This window comes from Urocampus carinirostris, chromosome 1 (genome assembly GCF_059441175.1).
Source record: "Urocampus carinirostris isolate Australia breed hairy pipefish chromosome 1, RoL_Ucar_1.0, whole genome shotgun sequence".
Classification (NCBI taxonomy): Eukaryota; Metazoa; Chordata; class Actinopteri; order Syngnathiformes; family Syngnathidae; genus Urocampus; species Urocampus carinirostris.
The window spans coordinates 57,415,843-57,426,590 of NC_142349.1; the positions used below are offsets into that span (position 1 = coordinate 57,415,843).

The 10,748-nt window shown below is 37.8% G+C and overlaps 1 protein-coding gene across 1 annotated transcript; it reads left to right on the forward strand.

Annotated features, from left to right (window-relative positions):
• The first annotated feature begins 469 nt into the window (after nucleotides 1-469).
• Nucleotides 470-9,537, forward strand: LOC148376350 (dehydrogenase/reductase SDR family member 12-like). The gene is made up of 10 exons (XM_088319694.1): nucleotides 470-637; nucleotides 2,545-2,678; nucleotides 2,756-2,838; nucleotides 5,957-6,052; nucleotides 7,417-7,498; nucleotides 7,575-7,636; nucleotides 7,711-7,815; nucleotides 7,877-7,967; nucleotides 9,095-9,232; nucleotides 9,303-9,537. The coding sequence occupies exons 1-10, from the start codon at nucleotides 582-584 to the stop codon at nucleotides 9,467-9,469; spliced, it is 1,014 nt and encodes a 337-aa protein (XP_088175820.1). The 5' UTR covers nucleotides 470-581; the 3' UTR covers nucleotides 9,470-9,537.
• Nucleotides 9,538-10,748: the final 1,211 nt, after the last annotated feature.

Sequence of the window (10,748 nt, forward strand, 5' to 3'; positions counted from 1 at the left end):
TTTTAAGATATGCTCTTACGTCAAAAATGTAGGTTTCACATTTGACCACAGTATGCCCTTCAAGTAACAGGCAAAGAATATTACTAGAACAGCCCCCCCATGTATGTTTGTATGTATGTATGTATGTATGTATGTATGTATGTATGTATGTATGTATGTATGTATGTATGTATGTATGTATGTATGTATGTATGTATGTATGTATGTATGTGTGTGTGTGTGTGTGTGTGTGTGTGTGTGTGTGTGTGTATGTATGTATGTATGTATGTATGTATTTATTTATGTATTTATTTATTTATTTGTTTGTTTGTTTATTTGTTTATGTGTTTATCTGTTTGTTAAAATACAAACGCAACATAATGTGGACTTCTTGTTTGGAATTCTAAATCTCTTTTCTTCAATCCAAAATAATTAAAAGACCACATGCAAATGACGTACTACCCGGAGGCCACTCCTTGAAAGCTTCTATATTTCTCAGTGTCGATAGAGGACGCTATAAGTGAACTTCCCGTCCATGTGACACTCATCTGTCATAGTGGTCGTGCGAACAGAAGCTCTCTGACAAGTACTCAGTTGATGCCATGTCTCTGTACCGAAACGCAATTTGGTTTTTGAACGGGATTCATCATTATACAAGGTCGGACAGCTATTTAAATTTTCTCTTTGATGTTTTGAATTATATCTCTGATCTATACCTGCGTTTGTTTGTGCATGCACCTCTTTGTGTTTATTCCTTTCAACTAAAAGTGGGCTCATTGTAAAACAATTATGAAAACACTGATCTGCACAATCAATCCTTTATGTGCATTTACAATCGTCCCATTGGCAGTTTTTTGTCTTGAGAAAATGTTTTCTAACATTTGCTGGAATGAGGAGAGTAATTTATTTTGAAAAAGGTCAGAAAAGTTTGGATACTTTTTTTTAATCGTCTCAGTTTACTCACAAATGCTCTGTTCGTGTAAAGTTTGCTCACACATATATTTTAAAGAGTTAAAATATTTTTAACAAATATATTATTTCAAACAATCATGTGGTATCGAAAAGTCTGAGAATCTTTCGGAATTTCTCACATTTCTGCTTAAAATAACCATCAAATTGTATCTAATCTTTGTGAAAAATCAGTGATGACAGTGTCTGCTTTAACCAAAGCACTTAAATGAGGATGGCATGTAAAACACGTACAGAAGGGGGAGAAATAAGTAACTAAACTATCAAACTAGTCTGCTTTAACCAAAACAGCCCAACTTTTTTAGATTTCCATGTTTTAATGAGGATAGCGGGCACACAATGACTGAACAGGGAGGAATATGTAACTGAACCGTCGCAGTGTCCAATTTAAACAAAACCACCCAAAAACATATTGGTTTCGATACTCAAATGAGGATAACATTCAAACAATGGAAAAAGGGGGAGGAATAAGTTATTGAACCGTCAAATAGGGTCGGCTTTAACTAAAACGATACTTTTTTAATGTCTCCATAAAAAACTATGACAGAAGGGGGATGGATAAATCCCTGAATCTTCACATTTATTTTTTGAGGCCCCCTTTGGCCATCACCGATCAACGTGATATGATCTTTGTCTAAATCACACAGGTGATAAACTGAGTCTGCTTGGACTAAAATCACCCCAACATTTATTGGTTTACATATTTTAATGAGGATAGCTTGCAAACTAGAAGGGGGAGGAATAAGTAACTGAACCTTCACACAGCATCTGCTTTAACTAAAACCAACCGAACATTGAAATATTTTTTTATGAGAATAGCACAAAAAAAAGAACAGGGAGGAATAAATAACTGAAACTTGGCATTTCATTTGTTGTGCCTCTTTTTGCAATCACCATCAAATGTGATCGTCTTGAAGTTCAACGGTAGTGGGCATTGATCACTTTGGTCAAATGTTATCTGATCTTTCTTAAAATTGCATGGATTAAAAAAAATGCTTTGAGTAAAACCACCCAAAAATTTTATAGGTTTCCATATTTTAATAAGGCCAAGCCAGCAATGACCGAAGGGGGAGGAATAAGCAACTGAATCGTCATATTTTGTGGTCCCCCAATCACCATCAAATGTGATGTGATCTGATCTTTGTTCAAATTCTGTAGACAAAATAGTCGATGCCTTGACTAAAACCACCCAAGGATTTAAAGGTTTCCGTATTTTAATGAAGATGGCATGCAAACAATGGCTGAAGCAGGATGAATGAGTTACAGAACCTTTACATTAAAATGTTTCTGCCCCCACTTTGGAGGCAATATCTTCAACTAGAAACTTCTTGTCACTGCAGATCAGTCAGTCTGGCACATCAAGTCAGTTCAGTTACTTATTCCTCCCCCTTCATTGTTCGCAAGCTATCCACAATAAAATATGGAACACTATAAATGTTTGCTTGTTTTAGATTTAAAGCAGACACTTTAATATTTTATCTGTGTGATTTTTGACAAGGATCAGATCACATTCGATGCTGATTCTATGCAGAAATGTGAGATATTCCAAATAATTTTCTTACCGTTACTCTTTTATACCTCCATCTTCTGTTCTAGGAAGGGATATGAAGCCGCTTCTCAAAACTTCAATCCAGAGGATTTGGACGTGTCGGTGGTCAGAAGGTCTTTTATGATCACTGGAGCAAATAGCGGAATAGGAAAAGCTGCTGCCATGGCGATAGCCAAGAAAGGTATCAAACTTCCGAGAATCTTGACTGAACGATTGATCGATTTTTGAGGAGTTAAAAGACGTCCGTTGTGTTTGCAGGTGGCAGAGTGCACATGATTTGCCGGAACAAAGAAAAAGCTGAAGAAGTCAAGCAGAATATCGTTAGGGAATCCGGGAATACTGTAAGTAGTTGACATTGTGAAGATATCTGTGATTTGGCCACATTTTATATTAATTTTTTGCAAGTGTGCCTAGTGGTCTTTTAAACAGTAAAACTGTGAACTAGTGTAATAAAAAAAAAAACTAGCTAAGCAATTTTAAACTACCAAAAAAACAACAGTAAATTCCAATTCTTGGCGAATGCCATGTGGTGCACTAACATAGTTAAAGTAACCTAGTTAAGCCATTTTAAACTACAAAAAAAGACAATTTGACAAGAGGCCAATGCTACTCTGTGAACTAGGGTAGTTTAAAATAAATTCGCTAAGTGACTTTTAACTACAAATAATAATAACAATAAAATCCATCGAGTGGTAAATGCTACTTGGTGAATTAGCGTAGTAAACTAGTTAAGCCATTTAAAACTGCAGAAAAAAAATCTGATTTAGTGCTGCAGCAATATATTGACAAAATCGATTAAAATCGATGATTAAAAGCGTTGGCAACTAATTAGATCATCGATTCGTTGTATGACGTGATTTATGAGCCACCAATAACTTTAAATCAATGCAAATTGGACTGCACACCATTTCGTTGACGCTGCGAATTGTAGTACCGCTTTAGTCTGGCAGAAGACGCCAAGACAGTTTTTATAAAAAAGCTATGTTAATTTTTTTTTTTATACGCTACATTTTGAACATTGTCTCATTTACAAACCAAAGTGAGAAGAAAGTTTTAACTCTGTGTTGTTTGACTGATTCATCATGAAACAATGTTAACAATTTTCGAGGGAACGCATAGAAATACAAAGAAAGACAATCAGAAAATACGTATAAAATAAATAAAGTAAAAAGAAAAGAACATAATGACATGTTTAACTCTACCCAAGGGGCAAATTGTTGAGCATATATCATTTTCATATTGGCAATGTTTATCATAATCCAAAATATGTTGACAACAATTGGTGTAATGTGTTTGTTTACATTTTTGATATATATATTTTTTGTGGATAAAAAAATCAAAACTAATTGAATTGTATTGCTTTTTCCATTTTTATTTTGTATGAGTCCAAATTTAATATGATCTGTGGATAAGGTGGTAAGAAAAGAGTATCTTACATATTTGCAGGGTGTATAGCATACATTTCTATGCATTTTATTTTATTATCAAGTTAATTGACAAACACTTAAGTATTATTTTATTGTTTTATATAATAGACAATTTGGTTTTGTGCACCATTGTCCATCTGTCCAAAACTTCAATATCTGAATAAATAGGAGGTAAATAAATAATAGGAGGTACCGTATTTTCCGCACTATAAGGCGCACCTAAAAGCCTTTATTTTTATCAAAAGCTGACCGTGCGCCTTATAATACAGTGCGCCTTATATATGGATCAATATTAAGTCTCAAGGTCTCGCAACAAAGGCAAGCAGCCGCCGACTACATTTTTCCTCGTAGGCGATGTGGTCCGCGGTGTATGCTGGGATACATATGCCGGCGTTTCATTTCCCAGCCAATGTCAATCATCATTTGAATCGATCACTATTGGCTAAACGTATTCGGAGGTAAAGGGGGCGGATCCTTTTTATCATTTACAGGCTCGCATAGGCTAAGGGGCAAAACAAAGCCTGCAATTGGCCGAAAAAGATGAATGTGAATAGCAAGTTTGCTTGAACTACGGCATGGAGAAAACATGTTTTATTATTCTGTATTTGTAAATATTTTACTCTCCTGGATTTACTACACTCACTGATATAAGAGGACCATGGTTGCACATTATTATTGAACGCAACGACTTCGGTGAGCTACTCCGGCTATATATTTTCCCAGTATCTTGTTTCAGATTGATCTCGATGTTTCTGTGATGAGTCTATTTTTAAATTAAACTCAATTCCAAGTGTTTATTGTTATATGCACAGTAAAGTTGCTAGCGAAAAAGAAAATAGAAACTAAGGAATGGTTGGCATTTCTTGAATCCCAAGACTTTAACCTTCCGAATGATATTTGGAACGATGCATTTGAGTGACATCGTACAGACACTGTTTCCGTAAATGTCTGAAACACGTATTTGCTTCTTTGCAAGCTTTCGGAATGTTAAGGGGGTAATAAGTTTGACTGAACTATCTGACTTTTGTCAACAATCCCATTGTAGCGCCTTATAATCCGGTGCGTCTTATGTATGGAAGATCTCTCAGAGCCTATCCCAGCCATCTCCAGGCAGTGGGCAGGGGACACCCTGAACTGGTTGCCAACCAATCGCAGGGCACACGGGGACAGACAACTCACTCGCTCATTCACACCTAGGGACAATTTGGACCGGCCAATTCACCTGAAATGCATGTTTTTGGAACGTGGGAGGAAACCGGAGTGCCCGGAGGAAACCCACGCAAGCACAGGAAGGACATACAAACTTCGCACAGGAAGTCTGGAGCTGGATTTGAACCCACGACAGGTTCCCATGATATGAACTGTGCCGCACAAGCGCTAACCACTGCGCCGCCGTGCTGCCCTGTATGGAAGATATAGGACAGTTCGAATCCCGGCTCGTCCGTGTTACATGTCGAAGTGTCCTTGGGTAAGACACTGAACCCCTAATACCCCCAATAAGCAGGTTAGCGCCTTACATGGCTGCAAGGCAGCTATTGGGAAATGTGGAGCACATTGTAAAGCGCTTTGGGAAGTCATTGACTTGAAATGCGCTATATAAATGCAGATCATTTCATTTCATTTCATTTTATAAGTGGTGAAGGATACTTGGTAAACTAGCCTAGGTGAAATAATCTTGCTAAGCCATTTTAACTGCAAGAGATGAACAAACAAAAAACAATTAGGCAATTGTTTTGAACCCAGAGGCAGATTTTGAACCCTATCATAACTTTCAGTTTTATCTTGTTTCCTTTTTTTAGAGTAACTTTTTCCCAGACAAACAAAAAAAAGGTTTTTGTCCTGATATAAATATATATTATATTATATTATAAGGGTATTCTCTTCTCCCCGAAAACGCAGGTTACAATTTTGAAAAATGTTTTTACCGCTAATCACTTTGGTGCAGAACATTCCGATAAATAAATCCAACTCGAGACAATGATTTTTATTTTTTCATCTAAAATTGAACAGCATTTTTTGGTGTTATTTCCAGGAAGTGTACATCCATATTTTGGACTTGTCAGAATCCCGCAAAGTGTGGGAGTTTGCCGAGACCTTCAAGAATCAGTATGCAACTCTTCATGTTTTGGTATGTACTACTGAACAACAATATATTCCTTGTGCCTGAGAAGCCAGCAGTTAACTCTTTTGTGCCATCAAAGTAAAAGCTTTAATGCTTATTAAACTTTGGAGTTAAAGCATTAATGCTGTTTTAACAACTCACGTAACACTTTAAAGCTGGTAGAACGCTGATTAACTCTTTAACTCGAGAGTTAAAGTTAAATCGGTGCTTCAGTCTTGAGAGAAAAAATAATAAAAGCTGCTCTACCTCAAGTGCTACGGCAGGTTTAAGTCAGTTTGAAACTTTCACTTTTAACTACTTTTGTATGTACTACCGAACAACATAATATTCCTTAATTTCTTAAAAAGCCAAAAGATAATCTTGTGCTGTTGAAGTAAAAGCTTTAAAACTTTAACCTTGAAGTTAGCTTAAAACTGCTTTAACTCGTTTATTTTCAAGCAGCTATTTATTTACTTTTAGTTTTCAAAGCTGCTTGGTATTAAGCAGGTACTTAATTTCAAGCTGCTTTAAATGGTAGGTTTTGAAAGGTGATCTGTGTTTTTAAGCTGTTTTAACTCTGGAGTAAAAGCTACTTTAAAGCAGCTTTAACTCTTAAGTTAAAGCTATATACCTGATTCAGTCTTGAGTTAAACAAAGCTGCTTTGCCTTAAGTGTTAAAGCAGGTTAAAATTAGAGTTCAAACTTTAACGTTTAATTATTTGGGTATCAACCAATCAAATACTCTTCATCTCTAAGAAACCAACAATTATTTTTGGGGCTATCAAAGTATATACTTTAAAGCTTTAATTTTAGGTTAATTTTCATACTACTTTAACTCCTTAACTGCTTTTTTCCTGGTTTTAAATGTTTTTTTTTTAAATTTTATATTCAATCAACTGCTTGAATTCAAGCTGCTTTAAACTGCTGAGTTTTTAAAGCTGGTTTAGTACCCTGATATTCACTTCTCTGTGATGCATCCTGGCTGGGTAGATACACCAGGTACTGAAAAACTTCAGCAAAGCTCTCATAGCTCTGATTATTATAAAGGAATTCATAAGATACTTTTATCTGGGGTCACCAAAAAAGAGACTGCTGCTTTAACCGGAATTTTTAAAAAGCTGCTTTAACTCCTGAATTAACGCTCAAATTCTGTTATAAAGTTGATTTAGTACTTTTGTTAATGCTTCGAAGTTGCTTCAGTCTTGAGTTAAATTAGATTTAACTCTGAGTTAACTTTAACTTTAAACCTGCCTTATAACAGCTTTAATGCTTGAGTTGCACTGCACAGCTCTTGATGCAAAACTTTTACACTGCCTTAACTCAAGTGTTAGACCTGCAAACACACTTGAGTTAAAGCTTTAACTTTTAACTACTTTGACTAAATGTTGCAGATAAATAACGCGGGCTGCATGTTACACAAAAGAGAATTGAATGCAGAAGCCATGGAGAAGAACTTTGCTATCAATACCATGGGTAAAAGACCTCGTGCACAGTTCTTTCTACATTAAGTATGTATCGAATAACAGCTGTAATTTCTTCATTTCTTCAGGGATGTATCTTCTCACAGAAAGCCTCATCCCACTTCTGCAAAAGAGCCGGCAACCAAGAGTGGTATGGAGCAGTACACTGCACATTGCGCGCATTGTTTGACGTGCCTGGCGCTAAGGACACTGCGCCTTTGTTAGATCACTGTGTCGTCAGGGGGGATGCTGGTCCAGAAGCTTCGGAGTGAGGACTTGCAGTCAGAGAAAGGATACTTTGATGGGCTGATGGTGTACGCCCAGAATAAGGTATGAGGTGCAACTATCTGGTAAGAATATAATGATTTAATAAGTTTGCTGTTCCCCTCAGAGACAGCAGGTGGTGCTGACTGAACAGTGGGCCAAAGAGTACCCTGATATTCACTTCTCTGTGATGCATCCTGGCTGGGTAGATACACCAGGTACTGAAAAACTTCAGCAAAGCTCTCATAGCGCTGATTATTATAAAGGAATTCATAAGATACTTTATATCTGGGGTCACCAAAAAATTTTAAGCTAAGATAAGCTAATTTTAAGCAATCAAAGGGGTACTAGCTTGACATGCATTCCTAAAATAACTTATCATGTTATTACTATGTTACTATTATGTTAGTACCAGGTTTTAATCATTCAAAGTTGTGATAAAATGGGACTTCGCAATGAAATAAACGGCTTCATTATTTAAAAAAGTTATTGCGATGATTAGTTGCTGCAATCCCTCACTACTTCGTATTTTGTACTATGTGGCCCCAGTGCATTGTGGGTTGGAAAATATTTTGCGATCCATTAATCCCCTATCACATATTGCTGTGAGCGGGGGCCAGCGGAGCACATTTTTTGTCAGGCTTGGGGTCTCTATTTCGCCCTTCTGCCTACCAAAATGTGAACTGTACTTGTGCAACTGTGATCCTTTACCCACGATTGCCAATTGCTGTGAGCGAGGAACTGCAGGACACACTTTTTTGGGCCTGGTGGCTTTTTCTTTTTGCTGTTATTTCCGCCTAAACCAAATTGCACTTGTATGTTCACTATCAAATGTTATTTTTTTCTTTTTTGTTGAATAGAACTGTGAAAAAAGAAAAAAATAATATATGTATAAGTGTGTACGTATGTGGACATATGTGTATGTTTGTTGATAGATGTATATTTGTATGTGGATATGTGATTATGTAAAATGAACTGTTTTGGCTGCAATCCATCATCCCTGGTCAACTGTTGCTTCAAGCCAGGGCGAATGTTCAAAATAAGGTGGAAGGGCTAATTCAGGGATTTTTGTATACTGGGTGGGTCTGTTCTGCAATAACTGCGATAAATGAGTGAAATTCAGTATAAAAAGAAAAAAAATGGCAATCCGCAGCCAACAACTGATATGAACTGTTAGTTACTCGGCTGATCACTAAAAGAAAGCAAAGATACTGGACTACGGCATGCTTTTTTTTTTTTGCAAAATTTGATTTTAAAATAGGGCAATTCCTTGAAGCACACCAGTCAAGATCTCGTGGCACATTAGTTGAAAAACATAATTCTAGTTGACCCGTTCTGTTTGCAGCCGTGTCCACGTCAATGCCTCAGTTCCACAGTATGATGGGTGAGAGGCTTCGGAGTCCAGAGCAAGGAGCTGACACAGTGATCTGGTTGGCAATATCCAGCGCTGCTGGCAAAGAGAAAAGCGGGCAATTTTTCCAAGGTAAGATATTTTTTGCAAGGCGGACTGTTTGTTGGGTTTTTTTCTGGTCATCATCTGCGTTGTCTTGCAGATCGCAAGGCGGTCTCGACCCACTTGCCCCTGGCTTGGACTCGTACCTCCACGGTGGAGGTTCTAACTTTTATGTCTCAGCTGGAGATCCTGGCTAAAGCTGTGCAGTCCAAACCTGTTGCAGGACTTCGGGAGCCAACTGGGCCTTGCGCAACCCAATTGGTATAAATATTGAGGGATTCAATAAAGTATGAGATGTTTTTGTGATATTTCAATAAACCGTTGCAATTGACGAATATAGGCATCAGAAATATTTTCGTGTGTTCTACCATGGATTTTTTAATTGTGGTATTGTAGAGGTTCTTTGACGTTTATAGTGAAAAACAGGGAAAAAAGTTGTTTTTTGGGGGGAAATGAAATAATGACAACAAATATACAGGGAGTGCAGAATTATTAGGCAAATGAGTATTTTGACCACATCATCCTCTTTATGCATGTTGTCTTACTCCAAGCTGTATAGGCTCGAAAGCCTACTACCAATTAAGCATATCAGAGGCGTGTTCAGGAGAGTGAGTGATTGCTATCGCGAGCTATCGCTAGCTTCTGAACGGCCAGTGATTATTGAGCGCTCGCGTGCCCGAGTAATCACGGGAGAAAGACCGCTTACTTTGATTTCCAACATGGCGTCGACAGTGCAAAAGATGGAGGATCTCACCCTGACGAGTGCTGTTGGCGATGTAATATATCGTCTTACATTGCCTGGTAATGTTTGTGAACAATGCAAGACAGGTATGACCCTTCCACTGCGTTTAGGATAACCTTAACTGTGTCAATATGCGAACTGTCGCTCATATCAGCCAACTCGCTCAAAGCAAGCTGTAGAACGAAATCCATTGTACTGTCGTCGGCCATTTTGGATCAGTAAGTTAATCACAGTGAGCGATTACAAAACGTTCAGCAGTGCGCGGCAAGCGATTATCAAGAGACTACATGTCTGATCACTCTCCTGAACACGCCTCAGGTGATGTGCATCTCTGTAATGAGAAGGGGTGTGGTCTAATGACATCAACACCCTATATCAGGTGTGCATAATTATTAGGCAACTTCCTTTCCTTTGGCAAAATGGGTCAGAAGAGGGACTTGACAGGCTCTGAAAAGTCAAAAATAGTGAGATATCTTGCAGAGGGATGCAGCACTCTTAAAATTGCCAAGCTTCTGAAGCGTGATCATCGAACAATCAAGCGTTACATTCAAAATAGTCAACAGGGTCGCAAGAAGCGTGTAGAAAAACCAAGGCGCAAAATAACTGCCCGTGAACTGAGAAAAGTCAAGCGTACAGCTGCCAAGATGCCACTTGCCACCAGTTTTGCCATATTTCAGAGCTGCAACATCACTGGATTGCCCAAAAGCACAAGGTGTGCAATACTCAGAGACATGGCCAAGGTAAGAAAGGCTGAAAAACGACCACCACTGAACAAGACACACAAGCTGAAACGTCAAGACTGGG

Coding starts and splice junctions, on each gene's coding strand:
- LOC148376350 (XM_088319694.1), top strand. CDS start 582: ATGTCTCTGTACCGAAACGCAATTTGGTTTTTGAACGGGATTCATCAT. Junction 7,968..9,094: donor TGGCTGGGTAGATACACCAG/GTACTGAAAAAC, acceptor TTCTGTTTGCAG/CCGTGTCCACGTCAATGCCT. Junction 9,233..9,302: donor AAGCGGGCAATTTTTCCAAG/GTAAGATATTTT, acceptor GTTGTCTTGCAG/ATCGCAAGGCGGTCTCGACC.